The sequence below is a fragment of the Plodia interpunctella genome, chromosome 11, assembly GCF_027563975.2.
Source record: "Plodia interpunctella isolate USDA-ARS_2022_Savannah chromosome 11, ilPloInte3.2, whole genome shotgun sequence".
NCBI classification, from domain to species: domain Eukaryota; kingdom Metazoa; phylum Arthropoda; class Insecta; order Lepidoptera; family Pyralidae; genus Plodia; species Plodia interpunctella.
The window spans coordinates 10,180,414-10,199,754 of NC_071304.1; the positions used below are offsets into that span (position 1 = coordinate 10,180,414).

At 34.6% G+C, this 19,341-nt stretch overlaps 1 protein-coding gene and 1 long non-coding RNA gene across 2 annotated transcripts; both read right to left on the reverse strand.

Annotated features, from left to right (window-relative positions):
* Nucleotides 1-14,359: 14,359 nt before the first annotated feature.
* On the reverse strand, nt 14,360-17,127 carry LOC128673711 (uncharacterized). The gene is made up of 4 exons (XR_008405108.2): nt 16,957-17,127; nt 15,969-16,095; nt 15,171-15,311; nt 14,360-14,784 (listed from the first exon to the last, which is right to left on the reverse strand). It is a non-coding gene; the product is annotated as an uncharacterized LOC128673711 (long non-coding RNA).
* A 298-nt stretch (nt 17,128-17,425) lies between these two features.
* On the reverse strand, nt 17,426-18,362 carry LOC128673710 (15-hydroxyprostaglandin dehydrogenase [NAD(+)]-like). Its single transcript, XM_053751745.2, has one exon. The coding sequence runs from the start codon at nt 18,320-18,322 to the stop codon at nt 17,570-17,572; it is 753 nt and encodes a 250-aa protein (XP_053607720.2). The 5' UTR covers nt 18,323-18,362; the 3' UTR covers nt 17,426-17,569.
* Between the last annotated feature and the right edge of the window lie 979 nt (nt 18,363-19,341).

A 19,341-nucleotide genomic window follows, 5' to 3' on the forward strand; every position in this document is an offset into this window, starting at 1 on the left:
TTGCATAGATTTAAAAATTCCTGTTGATGTGAAACTGCCAGACGGAAAAATGTTAAAAGCAACTAAATTAGGTACTGTCAAGGTTTATTTTGAAAATTATTATAATGTCAAACATGTAGATTTAAAAAACGTTTATTTTGTCAAAGGTATAAAGCAGAATTTGTTAAGTTTTTCTAAGATAACTAAGTATTGCACAATAGTAGCTAAGATTGAAAATGCAAATATTTATAATCAGTCTAGAGAATTAATTGTTGTTGCTAATAAATTAAACGATTTGTATTGGATTAAGAGTTACTTATCGAACATCTATAAAAATGAAACTTGTGCACATTCAATTGAATTAACTCACAAAGAGAAATGGCATAGGGCACTTGGTCATGTGAACTTTCAATATTTAAATAAGTTGATAAATGATAAATTAGTAGATGGTTTGCCAGATAAGATTGAAAACACGGAAATGAAATGTTCAAATTGTATTAAAAGTAAAATGTCTAATGTACCTTTTCAAAATAATAGGAAAAAGACTACTGAAATTTTGGAATTAATTCATACCGATTTGAATGGTCCGCATAACACAACAGGATATGGCGGTGAAAAATATTTTTTAACATTTATTGATGACTATAGTAAATGTACAAGAATTTTCTGCATTAAAAGTAAATCTGAAACTGCTAATTGCTTTACAGAATTTGTAAATTTAGTAGAAAATAAATTTAATAAAAAAGTTAAGAAATTACAGTGTGATAATGGCAAGGAATATTTAAATAAGGATATATATGCTTTCATACAGCAAAAGGGTATAGAATTGTTACCATGCCCACCCTACGTCCATGAATTAAATGGAGTAGCGGAAAGATATAATAGATCTGCTATGGATATAGGTAGATGTTTAATGAGAGAAGCTAAAATTCATAGAAAATATTGGCCAGAAGTAATAAAAACAGCTGCATACTTAAAAAATCGAACAATTGCAAATATAGCTGAAAATAAAACTCCTTACGAAATATTTTTTGGAATAAAACCTAATGTAGGACATTTAAAAATTTATGGCAGTAGAGTTTTTGTCAGGGTTCTTGAAGTTTTAAGAAAAAGTAAATGAGATGATAAAGCCCAACTAGGAATTTTAGTGGGTTATAATGAAAATGGTTATAGAGTTTTATTAAATAACAGAATAATTAATGCCAGACATGTTCAGGTAGTAGAGGACAGTACTAATTTAATTTGTTTGGAAAAACTTGATGATCAAAGAATGAGTGATAATAATTTAGATACTAGTGTGACTTTAAGAAATATGTCAAATGACATTTTAAAAACCGATTATGAAAGTGATGAAAGTTTTCAAGATGCAGGTGAGATAAAATCTAATAATGAGGATGAGGAGGATAATAATGATAATTTAGATTATAATAGAGATAAAACTGTACCAGAAGAAGTGCCTAAAAGAAAAAGAATCCCAGTGGCTAGGTATGGTAATCCAGTTACGCATTATATATATGTAAACTATGTTGATGCAAATGTACCAAATACATTTGAGGAAGCGATGAACTCCTATGATTATAAAAAATGGCAAGTAGCAATGAATTCTGAAATAAATAAGAATAATACTTGGAAAATAGTTGACAAGCCAAAAGATAAAAAAGTTTTAGATGTTAAGTGGGTTTTTAAAAAGAAGAGCAATAATGTGTATAAAGCTAGATTAGTTGTAAGAGGATTCCAGCAAAAGGAATTCATTGAAAATGTGTATTCACCAGTAGGAAAAATGCAAACATTGAAAATTTTATTGTCGTGCAGTTGTAAAAATAATTTATTTATTGAACAAATGGATGTCGAGACAGCATTTTTAAATGGACATGTAAAATCAGAAGTATATGTTAAACAACCAGAAGGTTATGAAACTGGAGATAATAAAGTTTACAAGTTGCAAAAGGCTCTCTATGGTCTCAAAGAAAGTCCTAGAGTATGGTATGATTGTTTTGATAAATATATAAAAACATTGAGTTTTGTTAGAAGCAACTATGATTATTGTTTATACGTAAATAGTGCAAGCAAAGATCCAATATACAAATGCAATGAAAGATTTAGGTAAAATTAAAAGCTATATTGGCATAGATATTGATTATAGTGATGATAAAAAAGTGATGACACTAAATCAAACAAAATATATTGAATCTTTGGCTGCAAAATATGATTTAGAATATGCTAAGTTGTATGATACTCCTATGGAGACAAATTTAAAGTTGGAACAAGCTATAGAAGTAGATGAAAATATAAAGTATAGAAATTTGATAGGTGAATTATTGTATATTAGTACAGGCACACGGCCAGATGTGGCATACAGTGTTAATTATTTGAGTAGATTTCAAAATTGCTATAACCAAACACATTACAAATATGCATTAAGAGTTTTAAAGTATCTATATAAGACAAAAGATTTAAAGTTAACATACTATGATAATGTAGATACTGAAATATTAGACTGTATGGTAGATGCTGATTACGCAGGAGATAATGTGGATCGAAAGTCTACATCAGGCTATATAATAAGACTTTTTGAAAACTTAATTATTTGGAAAACACATAAACAAAATACTGTAACTAAATGTTCAACTTTTGCAGAATATATTGCTATGTCAGAGGCTGTAACAGAAATACTTTTTATTAGAAACTTGCTAAGTGAATTATTTGTATATATTTTATATTAAATTTTGTGTACCGATTAAGTTGTATGAAGATAATTCAGGTGCAATATCAATTGCTAAGTTTGGTAACTTTACCAAAAATTCAAAACACATTGAAGTGCAGTACCATTATATAAACGAGAACTATGAAAAGAATATAATTGATATTGTAAAAATAGATACAAAATTTAACTTAGCAGACATATTAACTAAAAGTTTAGATAAAACAAAATTTTTCAAAAACAGATATGAGTTTAGGTTAATCTAGTATAATTAGTATGTACTTACTTAAGATTTCAATAAATTGTTTATATAAAAGATTTAAGATTATAAATTTAAGGAGGCGTGTTGTACTTTAGAGTAAATTATAATCTTAATACAATTAGCGTCATCTAGTGATTCGAGAGCGCAAACTTTTTATTTACCTTGCTAGTCTGTGGATCTTGTTTTGACAGTTCCGTTCCCGGGTGTACGTCCTGTCTTTTTATCTTAAAAATTGTTATCAGTTAAGTACTGTAGTTAAAATAAAGAAAACTAGTTTCTCAGTAGTACAAATTCTTTTATTTCAAGAGTAATTAAGTAATGAAAAATTATAAAATTCTATGTCGTACTTAAGCAGAACGTCCAGCAATCTTAGCAAAACCAACTGATTCATTGATATTTGATGTCATTTTGTTAAAAAATAACATGACATATTGCTAAATTGATTTATTGAGGTAACTCCCAATTAATGGCATAGTCATTCCCTCCATATTTTATAAGCCATTCGTTGGCTTCAGAAAAGGGTTTGGAATCGAAAAATCTTGTCTCATTTTCATCATAGCCACTAGCATTTGGGTGAACATTAGTAATGACTTTATGTTTTCCACTGCGTATAAATCTTCTTTTAGAATGAGCTTTGTTGCCCCATAGTATAAAAACAATCGGTTCCTCTCTTTTTCGTTCGCATAGTTTTTCGATAACTACATTAGTAAATGTTTCCCAGCCCACCCCTTCATGGGATAATATCTCTCCGTGACGTACAGTTAAAATTGAATTGAGTAGAAGAACTCCTTGGCTTGCCCAACTTTCGAAGCACCCATGTTCGACTGGAGCGTAACCTAAGTCTTTTTTTAGTAAGTCCAGTATATTTTTTACTGAAGGCGGAACCCATGATCCCCTTTTAACTGAGAACGCAACTCCAGATGCATGATAAGGCGATGGGTCTTGTCCTACAATCACGACTTTGACATTTTCAAAAGGCGTAAGCTCCAGAGCTTCGAAAACACAATTTCTCGTCGGATATATAACACGCTCCTTGTACTCTTTATCCAAGAACAATTGCAAATCTTTGAAATATTTTTTGGTGAACTCATCCTCTAGTATATTCTGCCAGTCGTTATTTATATATTTTTCTTCTGACATTGTTATATTTATGACGGCGGGTAAATACTAAATTTACTGTAATTTAGTATCTCGGAGTGCAAGTGCACACATTAAGACACAAAGTTCAAATAGTAATGCGATTTTATTATCGAAATGCATATTTATGAAAGTAGATAAGAATTTATCGTATAATTTATTAATCAATTATAATATAATTCGTATTTAGCGATTACCAGGAAACAGTCTCTTATGTTAATAACTGGTCAAGTGCGTGGTGCGCTATTTTAGGTTACAATATATATATTGTACGAGTGTAGTAAAATAATCAGACAATTATAAATTTCATCTGGAGTTGCGTTCTCAGTTAGAAGGGGATCATGGGTTCCGCCTTCAGTAAAAAATATACTGGACTTACTAAAAAAAGACTTAGGTTACGCTCCAGTCGAACATGGGTGATTCGAAAGTTGGGCAAGCCAAGGACTATATTGCTAAATTTTTGACGACACGGCATTCCCCGGAGTCTCTTGAAGTGCAGTTGCATTTTAAACTGCCTTAGACTAGAAACAGTGCCACTTTTCTAAACAGACAGAACAGCCTTTTCTTACTAATATTATATGAAATAATATCTTTAGTATCTCTGTAGAGATATATCTCTACAGAGATACTTTATATTAAGTTTTTTTAAAATAAAAAATTGCTAATTGTCTTGATTAACGTGTAAACTCTGCCAAATTTGTTTTCTAGTACATACAGTCAGTTAAGCAGGACGGACGGACAGACACGGTGATATAAAGATTCTTCGGAAAAACCCTAAAAATGACATACGAATTTTATGACTAGCGGCGGCCAGGAGTCATCAGCCTGCCTATACTAGACATATGTGACTCCCAAATTGCGCCACTGCTTTGGGCTTCCAGTCGTATCCTGCTATCTTTCGCAGGACATCGCGTCATCTAGCCAATGGGTGATCCACGCGTCGCTCACCCGGGCGCGGTCTCCACTCGAGAACACGTTTACTGAGGCGATAAAAAAAATCTCCTTTTTCCTGACGGGAATAATCCACTGTCAAAGCTTTATTTTCCTTAATCGGCTCCAACGACATCCACAACTGGAGGAAACTAAACGCCACGAATGAGTTATTATCACTACATTGTATAAAACAAAATCGTCCTCGGCGTCTGTCTGTTTTTAAGCTTTCTTCTTTTAAACCACGCAACAGATTTTGATGCAGTTTTATTGTTTAGACCATTCCCGAATGTTTACATACATATGTGACCCCGTGCGAAGTCGACCAGGTGCTATTGATACATATATCTCTGAAAGGTTTCCTTTAGGACGAACCCTAAAACATTACAACCTTCATTAGTTGAGTATTCCGATAAAATTATAAGCCTGACTTTCAATTAGACGATAAGATATCTAGATATTTAAATTACCTACTTTCACGTGTTTATCTTAATGTCTAGCTTTGATAAGATAATCCTTCATAATAATGTTTCAAGCGCAAAAGTTTAACACCTAAATTTTATAAATGTTGTTATTTTCACATCAAAGAGCCTAAAACTAGTGTTAAATATTATTCAAGACTTTTGAAGGCATTTTACATGACTTAAGTACTTTTTTGAATGTCTACGCCTATTATTACACATAGTCGGTAAAACAGGTAGGTTCTTTTTTTTTTACCAGGTTGTTCTTATTCTTCACCACATTTTTTTATGATGTCATAGTTTAGAAAATATATTTTTCTTTTATTTCATATAATATTAGTAAGAAAAGGCTGTTCTGTCTATTTAGAAAAGTGGCACTATTTCTAGTCTAAGGCAGTTTAAAATGCAACTGCACTTCAAGAGACTCCGGGGAATACCGTGTCGTCAAAAATTTAGCAATATAGTGCTCTGTACAGAGAATTTCCAAGCGTGCACCATATATCAAGGATATCTCTAGAGACGATAGAATTCAGCATTGTTCCTACAATTTTTCATATTCCGCATACCAATGCAAATATGGTATGTTAAATTTTATTGTGGTACCTATGAAAAATATTGACTAATTTCGATGCGTCGTATCTTTTCATGCGAAACTGGAAAAACTGAAATGAGAATGTCGCTACTATAGTTTCAGTCAGCAGCTTAGACAAAATATACAAACATCAATACACACGCAATTCCCACTTGAGGCATTGCCCGTTTCATATACAGGGTTACTGGTATACGAACAAACGCAAAACCTCCTAAAAACTACTTGGGTACATCAAAACAAGCAACTTTTATTCTACGACTTTTTGTGATTCGTATAGTTTTTTTTTTTTTTATATAAAGAAAATACAATCTAATTTGCGATTCTACACATTTTAACTCTACGTAATAGCCAATCAACACGAGGCTGTACAGTATGGCGTTTTTCAGGCCATTTATAACGCCTGCCAACTATGAAGAGCAAAGAAACCCAAAGATGAATGGAGCGGTTCCCGGCGGGGTCGGGCATTGCGTAGTGAATATCCGTACTGTGCACATAATTTTTTATTTGAAATTTAATTTCAACGAAAGTAAAGTCAAGTCAGGAGTTTTACATACAAAGTCCCGTCGAGTCCTATTGAAGAAGACCGGCGCAATCAAGCGTTATGTAGCGGAATCGAACATAGAGTTAACGTTTTATAGAAACAACATAAAGCTAAAAAAAAGAAAAATGTTTGTATTTATTACGTTTATACAAAACTCGTAGGACAAAAGATGTTAGTCTCTATGTACCTTTAGCGCCTTTGAAAGGTTATGCGTTAGATACCAGTAACCCTGTATAACCTTTGGCAAAACAATATAACGTAGGTACAGTCTACAAAACAAAAAAAATACATTTGCCCTTATTGTAGTCTGAAAAATTAAACGAAGATAAAATTATAGTACTGCCCTGTGTTTACTTTACCGTTGAGAGGTCGGGCATAATAATTAACATTAAGAATGCGCTGCCCGAAGCTAACTATGCAAGGCTGAATCCTTAAGGAATTAAAGTCGGGAATTCTGTTGCAAAGAGCAACAAAACGCAGCATTTTTGCATTGTGTAATCAGCCATCTTAATTTACGTGAGGCTTGTTAATTAAATGTATTTATTTAATGGCGTTTATCTATACTATTATTATAAAGAGGTTAGCGTTTGTGAGTTTGTTTGTTTACGGCGGGTAATCTCCAAAACTACCGAACCGATTTCAACAATTCTTTCACCGTTAATAAGGTACATTATCCAAGATTGCTATAGGCTTTATTGCACCTCAAAATCTCCACGGGAGCGAAATTAATAAAATTCAAAACAAATTTTTTATTATAATAATTATTATCTTTACCCTTTTTTAAATTGCTTAAAAAAAAGGGTAAATAATTCTATTATTATTCATTTACATATAGCCACTGGATTGTATTAGGTATTAATTTTAGATCTCCACTACCTGCACCCCGCAGTGTACCACCTGTGGTTTGTTGTGATTATTTCAACGTTGTAATGATTTACGTTTATAGCTCTGTGCACAGTAGCGCCATTGACATTCAGACTTTTTGACCGAATCCTATGGGAATAGCGCAAACAAATCTGGCAACTCTGATTATAGATTCTTGCATTGTAATACCTATATCTGCCATTCCGAAGCGCATCTTATCTATAACAAAAGGCGAGGGGAACCCGCCGATTTTGTTTCTCTTCTTATATAACGGACGAGCAGTATTTTCATTACACAGTAGATATACTTATCTACTGTGTAATGAAAATACTGCTATTATGCTATTTACTAATAGTTGCACTTTCAGAGTGAGTTGCATCAGTCATCAGTAAACTTTGACGTTAACTTAACGCGCAGGTTAAATGTAATATCGAAGTTGACTGGCGCAAGTCAACCTTAACGAATCTACATCTGTTCGGAATCGAGTGTTGCTCACTCAAATGGTCAATTTGGAGGTGGCGGCGTGAGCCGGGTTGTGAGGTTCCCTCTATTATGCTTGAGCTACGCGATGGCTGTCCCATGCGTCAACTCGTGAACGGGTGCTGCCTGAGGGAAGTGGTCATCTCGTTTCTCATATATTTTTAGGTAACTTAATTGTGTTTCACATTATTTAGCACTTATCTGAGCACTACGTAATAACCTGAAGATACTGCCCTAATTTCGCATTTATAGCTTCTGTGGTTTAGACTGGGCGTTGATTTGTAAAAAACGCTTGTTCTTTTATATATATCGATTTATAGTAGCTATCTTTGACTTTGGCTGGGATCATAGTTGTGTTAACACAGTCCAGTGATTCCCAACCTAATATTGATATAATTTAAATATTGTTCTGTGTCTAGAATAAAATCTATCTGTCGGTTAATCTGACTCTAAAAAAGTTTCACCTACTTCTGGTTGTGGTGATTGCATCAAGAACTCCGTGAGTCAAAAATGATATTGATTTTATTTTCCTAGTACATATAGTTGATCGTGTCAGAAGTATTGCGAATCATCAGCACATCAAGTTACTCTGTATGAAACTCTATGGCGCGATAATAGCGGCGAGTTTGCAATGACTTTGGGTAGGTCGATGTGTTGTTGACTGTACTAAATGTAATATAGGAATAGGCAAGATTTGGACGGCCTCCGGTGATGTATTGGCGCCCAAGAATTTTGATTGCTCCGGCCCTTTATAGAGGACGATGAGGAAAAATGTTGCCAACAAAATATTTATACATTTAAATCGGACATTTTCTGCTAAAGATCATACATTTCTCATCATAGATCATACATCAAGGTGAGACCGTAAAATTTTTACGCTTACGTTTAGACGAAATGGCGTAATGTGCGTTTTTCTGCGCACGTTAAAGTTAACGTCGAAGTTGATGGTGCAACCGACCCTTAAAACATAGTTGTCCAAATAAAATTCTCTATTGATGATAAAAACCTTGCAACACCTTGGTAGGCGTCTTAGAAATAGTCATGATGACCACCGCGCCATCTTATTTAGCGCAACCAAAGGGTTACCTCCAGTGTTTGCCTAATTTGTTGATTGAGTTTGCGCCGGGTTATTCACTTCGCTCTCGCATCGCTCGCGCTATACAGCGGGCGAATACTGCAGTTATAGGTGTTATAGGTTCAATAACATTATAATTAATGTGCAGTAATATAATTAACAGCTGTAATTAATTTATGTCATAACTACGTACTTTTTTTTAAATTTAATTAGTTATTCTATTTTTGTATTAGTTTTTTTTATTTAATTATGATTAAAAAATATTCATTGGTCCACGTAGTTATAAGTACCTAGATGTTGCCCGGGGCTCCGCTCCAGTGGGAATTTTAAAATAAAATATAGCCTATAGCAATCTTGGATAATGTACCTTTCTAATGGTGAAAGAATTTTTGAAATCGGTTTGGTAGTTTCGGAGATTACCCGCCACAAACATACAAACGTCACAAACTCATAAACGCTTACCTCTTTATATAATATGATAGATATATGACATTAATTAATGATGGTTATAACTCAAACAAGTTTTGAATCTGAGTATCGTTCAACCATTCATTAATTCAGTTCCGGTCCCGCTAAATGAACAGACAACTGAATATTTTAATTTTACCAAAGACAAATGTCACATGACGATATCGTGTTTTAATCTTACACTCCAACACTTATATGAACATCCAAGACCCAGGTCAATGTGAAAATGATTATTTTCCATCTCGACCTGACTGGGGATCGAACCCGGGACCTCCAGTGTAGCAATCTAGCGTGATAAAAAGTAATGATAACAAATAAAAAGAAAGAATTGAATTGAAACTTCGCCTTAAACAACAAGTCTTATAATTATCTTTCGGTTCGATGCTTGTCTAACTGAAGTGGTGCTTGTCCGTATTCTATATTGTTTATTCCATTGTTTGTGAATGCAGTAAATAAACTTAATAAAGCGAAGTGCAATATTACTTAAGGAACTACTTGAAAGTTTATCAGTTTCCACAATAATTCCAACGTTCTACTTTATGAGAAATTTGTTGAAGATATAATTAGAATACTTCCAATTATTAAATACTAGCCGCGCCCCGGGGCTACGCTCCCGTGGGAATTTTGGGATAAAAGTACCCTATGAATTATTCCAGGTTATATTATTCTTCTATTCTATAATCAGTCCTGTAGATTTTGCGTGAAAGAGTAACAAACTAGCATACACACATACATCGTCGTCACAAACTTTCGCATTTATAATATTAGTAGAACTAGCAGTGTCCAATGGCTTTGCTCTCATGAACATATAGGTATAATAAATACTCTATTTTACCCAAAAACATATCGTGTTTTTTTATAAAAAAGCCAACAGGCAAGCCTACCAGATGGGAAGTGGTCACCGCAGCCGCATGGATGCCAACAAAACGGGGTATCAAAAGCGCGTTGCCGCGCCTAAATAAATCTTTTGACGCCCTTTTTAAAGAACTTCTCGTAGCCTCTGTAGAAATCCACGGCAGAGAGCTCATTCCACAACCTCAGAGTACACGAGAGGAAGTTCCTTTAAAAGTGCACTTCAAAACGTACAGTGAGCTACATGCACACACGCGTGTAACGCCATGCATTATGACCTCTTTAGTCATATCGCGTGCGCGCTGGCATGATTTTTATTTCTTTCAGTCTAAATTCAAAATTTTAAATTATTGTTCCACTTGATATTTTGAAATCACATTTTGACTCATGCATTACCATAACGATATCGGCACGTACCACACGTACGCTGTAATAATAAATAAATAAAAATATATAATAAAATATCTTAAATTATTTATAGACCCTTGAATGGTAAGTGTTTTAATATGTTTCGGAAAAGTGTTCTAAATTTTACAGTGAATTAGTGCTATTTATTAATTTTTATATTGTTCACAGGTCTGTATTTTACTTATTAATTATATTATTATACAACTGTCTGCCTTTGCCTATTACCAACCCTACCTGAGATTACCCTACCACCTAACACGCGTATACTATACGCACACTGTTATAAGCGTGTCGACTCGACAAAATTTGTGAGTTAAAACACCATCGAATTAGCACTCGCTGTGACGTCATAGTGTTTCGATTCTGTAAGAGACGTCAAAAAACTCACGTCAGATGCCGCGCGGATATGGCTAATTTGCATACTGTAAAACTCACTCGAACACTAGCGCTACACTTGCGGGAGCGTCGGCGAGCGAACTAAACTCACTCCGGAATTTTGACAAATATGTATGAGATGACGATCAATTTGCATTCTGTATTCCGCATCGGATTCCTCGCAGAATTCGACGAGAGTTTTTCGAAAGATCCACTAGCGCTATCCAAGTGATTGCGGGGCGAGGTGGAACTCCCTTGACAACGTCGAAATTCCGCTGCAGGTCTTTCAGTGTGTAAGGTGGTAAGACATTTTAGGGTAAAGACAAAGACAAACATTATTTATTTGCAAAAACATGAGTTTACATTTGCAATGTGGTGTTAAAAGAAAAACTTAATTCTACACGTTTCACCGTCCACGGGTGTGCAAATTTAAATAGAGAGCATGCTATCATACCACAAAACAAAATCGAACAAAAAAAAGTAACTAAATTAACTAATTTCATTTTCCTAAGTCGATCATTAAAAAAATCGTTCTAAATATAATAACATTTATTAATCAGTGATTTTTAAATAAATTTAAATTCTGATCTTTATATTGTTGTGGAATTTTGTTATAAATTGAGTAATGCCGTTTTAGAAGGGTGTAAACATAGTCGATAATTATTCCGATAATTTCTGAACACAACATCACAAAAGCGTAGGAATAAATGAGCATTACATTTAACAAATATTGCAACCTCAAGTATGTAAAGTGAAGGAAGTGTTAGAATTTTATGTTGTTTAAAAAGCGGTAGTCAGAGTCATGGTTTGGGTAAAGACAATTATGTCAAAATTACATATCCAACATCTATACATACCTATATTTCCATATACATAATGTTATGTTGTGAAATTTAAAAATAAACAAAATAAAATTACCCATGTCCACACTTTTATTACAAATATCATAAAGTTTCGCCGCAAATTTCGGTCCAGAGGCAGTTCTCAGAACTGTTGGTGGCCTCTTCCCGCCATTACGCGACTAATGCTTTGAGCCGTAACTTGGAAATTACGACAAAAATCCCGCGGTACAACGCCACAGCACAACAAAAGTGGAACAACTCTGGAGCCGCCGCTTTACGACCTGCGGATGGAACGTACGAGGCGAAATTCCAACCGGCAAACCTTCCATTGAATGTTATGTGAAAGTGAACGAATGAAAATTGTACGAGTATGTTAATTATAATTGGAAAGTTAATCGTAAGCTTTTATTTCTGATCATCTTGTGCTGTACAAAAAGGATCAGAATTAAAAATTTACGCCCATTTTCTTCAGAGAGATAGATAAAATCTTTATTTGTAACCACTACACAAAATATACAACACATACAGGTTCTTCATATTAATAACATACACAATACAAATAATAGTGTGTTGCAGTTCTTTCCGTTATTACTATTTATTATATACTATTATTTGTTTGTTTATCTGTGTCATCGTAGCTTCCAAATAAATGATCAGATTTTCAGTTAGTTCATATTTGTTTGAAAGGTGACAGAACATGATTCACTTTACGATTTACTTTCAACTTTTAGAACAAAACCTTATAAAGAACAATTAAAGACCCATAAAACCCTCAATAATTATTCATATCACTAACATTTGTCATACACGTACACTAAAAATCACTTCAAATGACTGCTTTTGAGAATTTTTGTTATGCCAAGCTACAACTATGTGTTAAGAAAATAATTACCTACACGTTTTAACAGCATATAAACCAGCCATACTGGTTTTTTTTTTTTTTTTTCAACCCACTCTAAAAATTCAAGTTCTGCTCGACACATTTCATTTCCGTAATCACTCAATCTTGTAAGTCTCCACCTCGGTTGATGGTAACTAATGTAGCAAAGCTTTTAGCAGCATCCCTGTGTTATCCCCCACCCCCTCGCCTCTCAGCGGGGGAGGTGTTCACCTGTCCTCTCAATACTTCATAAAACATGAACTGTCATAATGACAAAAGTAGGTTTGAGGTTAAAAGTTAAGTTTTAAATGGGTATTTTGATATGAAAAGTTGAAAATAAATATATTACTAATGGGTTATGTTGTTACCTAAATGGTTTCGCTTAGTATCGTGTTATGACAAAAAATATTAGACACGTTACGATGCTTGGTGCAACCGGGAAAGCGTTGAAATGAGAGAGAGAAAAGATACGTATTTTATTTGTATATTGAATGAATGTATAGTCCATACATACAGCCTACATTTTAGGCGAATTCATATACATAGTTCTAACATCCCTCGGCACACTGTCAGTGAATATTGACGAGTTCGCGAGAGTTCCCGCGCAAATGTCACGCTGCAAGCGATAGATGTCTGAGCCACGCGACGCTGGTGCAAAGGACAGTATATAGCGGAGACAATTTAAATTTATACCACCAAGGATGAGTTAAGCTAAGCACAAGTGAGCATTGACGTTGAATTTAAAAGACGCGCACGCGCCTGCGTGAAATCTTCTCCACGTCTCATCTTTACCTAACACATAAAAAGTATATAAATTCAAGCCTTATTTTTAGCTTAAAGGTGAAAAAAATTAGCATAAGCTTTTTACATAAATATAATTTTTGATATAAGCTTTCATTGTTGTCAGAGATGTCTTACTGCATTCAATGTGTAACAAAAAAAAAAGGGTAGCACTCCGGGAGTGCCGGCTGAAGTGAAAACTTGAATAATATTAACGTTATGCATTTTTGACGTCTTACGAATTTTCGATCAGGGTCACGTGTCCTGACGCGAGTTTAACATTTCCTACCATCACAAAAAGTGCACAACGCCGCTAAAGAAGATTTCACTTCAAAAATCATATTCGTGAATTAAACAAAATTTCAGCTCAATTGGTAAAAGATATCTGCTTCAAACTTGAGTTATAAAATTATGAGACATAGGGACAAAGCGACATACATTGTAAGTTAAATAAAAGCTTGTAATATGGGCTATTTTTCGCATTAAAACTTTCAAAAAAAACCTACAAATTTAGCAATCGCTCTTCCTCCAAGCCGTACCGCCCGTCAGTCTACGAACGTCAGTCTCCGTGATTAATATTGTAGCCGCAGCTCCGTACTAAATTATACTTTTGAAAGCCATATGCTACAAGCGTCACATGCAAAACGTAACTTTGAAATGCAAATGTCGAATAAACGGACTGTGAGCAGTAGTGTTTAGGCGATTAGGGCAGGGAAAATGTTGAAAGCCCTATTCAACTTCCTATTCTAATTTTTTAATTTATTTAATAGAGTTTTATAAATACCAATTATCCATATTAGCAGCAGTTATTTTTCGAGGATAAAAGGTACGATATGTCCTTCTCCGCGTACTTCAAACTATATATGTATGCAAAATTTCATAGATAGAGCGTGAAGAGGTAACAAACTTAATTTCACTAAATTTATATTATTGGGTATATTTATATTATATTATTATAGTCAGGACTAAATTTAATGAGAAAATAAGGATAACCATTTTTAGGATTACTTAGTAATCGTCTTTGGAATACTTCTGTACCAGGGCTTCATAATATTGTGGATAATTCTTTATGAGGAAATGTTTCGTAGAGTTGAATCTTGCTTTCTGTATTGGATTGCAGAATGCGCATTCCGATTTAGCAATAAAAGGAAACCATTCTGAAAATATGTCAAAAAAAAAATTAAAGCGTTTATTCGACCCTAAAGTGACGTATGCATCGACTCGTGAACAGGTGCTGCAGTGAGATCTGGTATGCTTGATTCGTAATATGTTTGTTCTTCACTCTCGAACTGCAATTTTAATGGAATTTGGTATTGAGGTAGCTGATACCTTGGATTAACACGTACTTTTTATCCCAAAAGTACGCGTATTTTCACCCGCCAAATTTTTTGAAAAGATAAGCCTATGTTTGCATGGGAGTCTTTAACTATTTGCATACCAAACATCATCAAAATCGATCCAGCGGTTTCACCGTAAAAGTGGTACTGACAGACGACGCTTTAATAATATTAGTATGGATTTAGAGTTAGACGTAGGATGGTACCTCTGTGAGTCTGGTAATCCTTGCACGGTGCTCTGTCCAGCAAACAGTTCATAGTAAAGTGAATATACTTTTCGTTTTCGAAAAGTGGTCTGTAATCATCGGTGTGCTTGTAAATTTCATTATAGTTAAACCTCCTGAACCCTACAAGAGACAATATAACAATGATAATACAGAATTGCATTTTAAAATCTAAATTAATAGCCAAATTATTACATTATGCATTACCATACATAAGGAATACATCAACATCAACGTTTGCTTTTGTATAAACATTTATGATCTATTTCAGACTGACCTGGGTCCTGAGTTAGTGTCTCATAACACAAATCGAGCTTATTTTTTTCTTGCTTTCAAACTAAGTAAGTATGGGGCTAACGGGGCTAGTTAGCCCCTAATAAATCATACAGAATTGATCATATAAATGTATGTATTAGCGCCTCGTAATTCTGACAGCCTTGAAAAGCTCATTCTGCTGGCTCATGTTCCTGAACGTCGTAGTCAAGGATAAGCACCAACTAAATTGGCGGATATTATACGGGCTCCTACACACAGCAAAGACCACCAGGCCAAGTAGGAATATGATCGTGTTGCCTGGAAGGGCCTAGTCACGTCAGTTACAGCTACAGGTCACGTCACGACCCTCAGCCATGAAGATACGACTATGTTGATGATTTATTTGTTAACACTCATCTATCGCCTGGGGCAACCTGGATGCTGAGCGTCATCCAGGTATCCCCAGGGGCGTTATCACCTGCAGCTCTTTTAACAACGGGTATTAAAAATAGAAAAATTAATCACAATAGTTTGTAGTGGTTGTGTCGTTGTTCCCCGCTCGCGTTCCATCCCGTGGACTGGGTAGGGTCTGGACTGACACCACGATGAAGCTGATGATAGCCGTGTTCAGAACGACGTTCATTATGTTAGTCTTTTCAGAAAAAAGTTAAAACATAATTTGAGCTTCAGCTCAGGACAAGACAATATAAAACAAGCCGTACCTACTTTAGTATGTCTTATTTATTTCTGTCAATGGCAAATATTACAAAGTGCGATTGCGGCGACATAGTTTAGCTTTAAGTATGCTTTACCTTTTTTATGAATAACGAGGTTAGTCTTTAAGAATTATTATATTTATTATTGCATATACGTACACACATACAACGTTACGTGGAGTCGTGTGATTCTTCCCTAGATTAGCATCACTCCATATCTTCCCGATGACGTATGAGGCGACTAAGAGGCACAGCCGTGGCAGCTGACTGACAGTAATAGCTTTCGCAAAGAGGGTTGACGTCAGGCAGGCGGCTGGTTTTAAATTCACAGCTGAATCTTCAAAACTTCAAGGTGTTAATGAGTCAAAATTATTAGAGAGATTAAAAAAAATCTTTATATACTACATTATGGGTCTTTCCTTCGGGCGCCAATATAAAAAGACCTGAAGAGTTACTCATCCTGGAGAAAGCCACATAAAATCGCAAGGAGGGGGTATACTCGGGATAAGTACAGTTTCACCCGCTCCCAGTGAGAATATTCGGCTTCAATTAAATTCTTATACTTCAACAGGAAATGCTCATCAGAATTAAATAATGTATTTACTCAGATCATCATCATCAGCCTACCCTTATCCCACTTTATATGTGGTCGGTACAGCATGTCAGCCTCCTCCACTTCTCCCTGTCTGATGTTAACCGATCTGTTACTTCCTTTTTAGCCATCCTAAGAAAATATGAGTAAAATAATGTATTTATTCATATTTTCTAAAAAATAGTATTAGGCACCTATATCTTACCTGCGCTGCAGTTCTAAAATATTTTATCTCTCACTTTTTAACTTCATAAAAGTAAATACCAATATATATTTCTGTTATAACAAAAACACGTCCAAGTAAGAAGATTACGAAATATCAAAAAAATATATAGTATGAAAAATATACGAAACGTTATCGGAAATGTGTTTCATAAAAATACATTCATGACAATTTATAAGGCGTCAAACAATATAGGTAATAAAATAATAAAACAATAAATTTTGACCTGTAATTTTGAGAAATCTCAAAAGCACACGATCTCAGAGAGATACCAAACAACAACAGATTCAATCAATCACAAACTACTAGTGATCACTTACGATCACGTGACCCGATTAATCGTTCGCCGTCCTGTCAGTAAAATAAATAAACAGAGTTCAAGATTTTCTTAAAGGTTTTTTTAAGTTAAAGAATAAGACAAAAATTGATTACTGTAAAGTAAAACGAAAAATACTGGCAAAATTTATTTATTCAAAAGAAACAATTAACAATCATAATAATTCTTTCCTCATAGTTAGATTTAGTTGTCATTGGTAAAAAAGCTAGGAACACAACGTATATTACAATTTTATTATTAGGTATCACATATTCGTGTTTAAACCTGCAACAAAGGTTTGTTACCTTCAATCAACCAAGCTGTTCCACTATCAGCCTTCAGGAACGTCTCCAAGGCAGCTCTGCCAACCGCATCAGGCTTTTGCCAAAGCTGTCGCTTGATGAAATTGACTGCATCTTTTTGAAACTTCTCCTCATTGCTGACGTGGATTTCCTTTACCAGACTTGTTTCTGTGAACCCTGGACAAATTGCATAGACCCGAACACCTGATCTCTCGTAGTTATAGCTATGTCCCAAAGACTTCGTAAAGCCCATCACAGCAAACTTCGATGCTTGATAAACGGGAAGATATTGGTCTACTCTGTATCCATAAATCGAAGCCAAATTAATGATGGTACCTCCTTTTCCTCCTTTATCTTTTCTCATGTGTTCCCAAAATTTCAAGGACCATTCAATAAGAGCCGTGACGTTTATATCAATTGTTTTCTTTACAGCGAAATCGTTCAATATTCCTGCATTGTTTACGAGAACGTCAACATATTTGTATGTATCTATGACACGTTTGAACACGTCTTCTAAATCACTTGTCACATCACATTTGAAGAATGCAGCTTTATTTTGTCCATATTTCTTGTTCAGAGTATTTGCTGCAGCTGTTCCGTTATTCGCGTTGATGTCCAGAAGACCTACAGCTTTGGCTCCTCTTTGAAGATAAACATCAGCTATGGTTAAGCCAAGACCTTCAGCCCCTCCAGTGATAAGTACAACTTTATCGCGTAAGTCCCGGTCCATGTTGATATAACAGGAGAATTGTATTAAATGACAACGCTCCGATAAGAACTGGGATTTAAATAGGTTCATAATATTGTACGGCCAACTACAAAAGTTCATACATACTTTTGAACCTTATTCCCTAGGAGTACGGTGACTTTTTGCATGCAAATGTATTTAGTTTTGTATTTAGTTTTACTCAAGATTTTACCCAAATCCTATCCTAATTCTAACTAAGTGATGTGGTCGTAAATTGTATAATTTGAAATTGGTAACAAATTTGTAGATTTTTAGCAATGAAGTTAAATAAATAAATTGTACAATACTAGCGGCCTAATAATAATATAAATATAAATAAAAGGGTAATAACATGATATAGTTAACATCAACATAATATATATGACACCTGAACCTTCTTGGATAATTATTGGTGAAAACCCGCATAAAAATCTGTGCAGTAGTTTTTGAGTTTATCGCGAACATTCAAATGCGGCAGAAGAATTCGTTTTGTAATATGTAGGAACTAGCTTTTGCCCGCGGCTTTGTCCGCGTGAATTTCATAGTAAAATCTCGGTCATTCTTTTATCGCGTATTCTGTAAGACTTATAAACATATGTGATACAAATTCGTAATTTTTCTCATCTTTAGTTCAGTTTCCTGTTTCCCGCTACGTGTCTCGTCTCGCAACGTGTTCAATCCCGCTTCCCGCTTCCTTCCATGTAGAGATCCCGCGCCGTTTCCTACATAGTGTCCCATCACGTTTTTCGCAATGTATCCCGCCCTGTTTCCCACTACTTGCCTCGCTTATTTCCCGCTACGTGTCCCACTCCCGCTTTCTGCAACGCGTGCCGTCCTATTTTATTAACCACAAACGTAAATCTAACATTTTGCGGGTCTCTCTTCAAAAATAATGAAGTGTCATATACATTTTCACCCCTACATCATTCTCCTAGAGATGCAATTTAAAAAATAATGCATTATTATATTTTCTTTTTTTTTCCCCTAACCTAACATTTCAAATTATTTTCACTTCAAAAATG

Coding starts and splice junctions, on each gene's coding strand:
- LOC128673710 (XM_053751745.2), bottom strand. CDS start 18,322: ATGGACCGGGACTTACGCGATAAAGTTGTACTTATCACTGGAGGGGCT.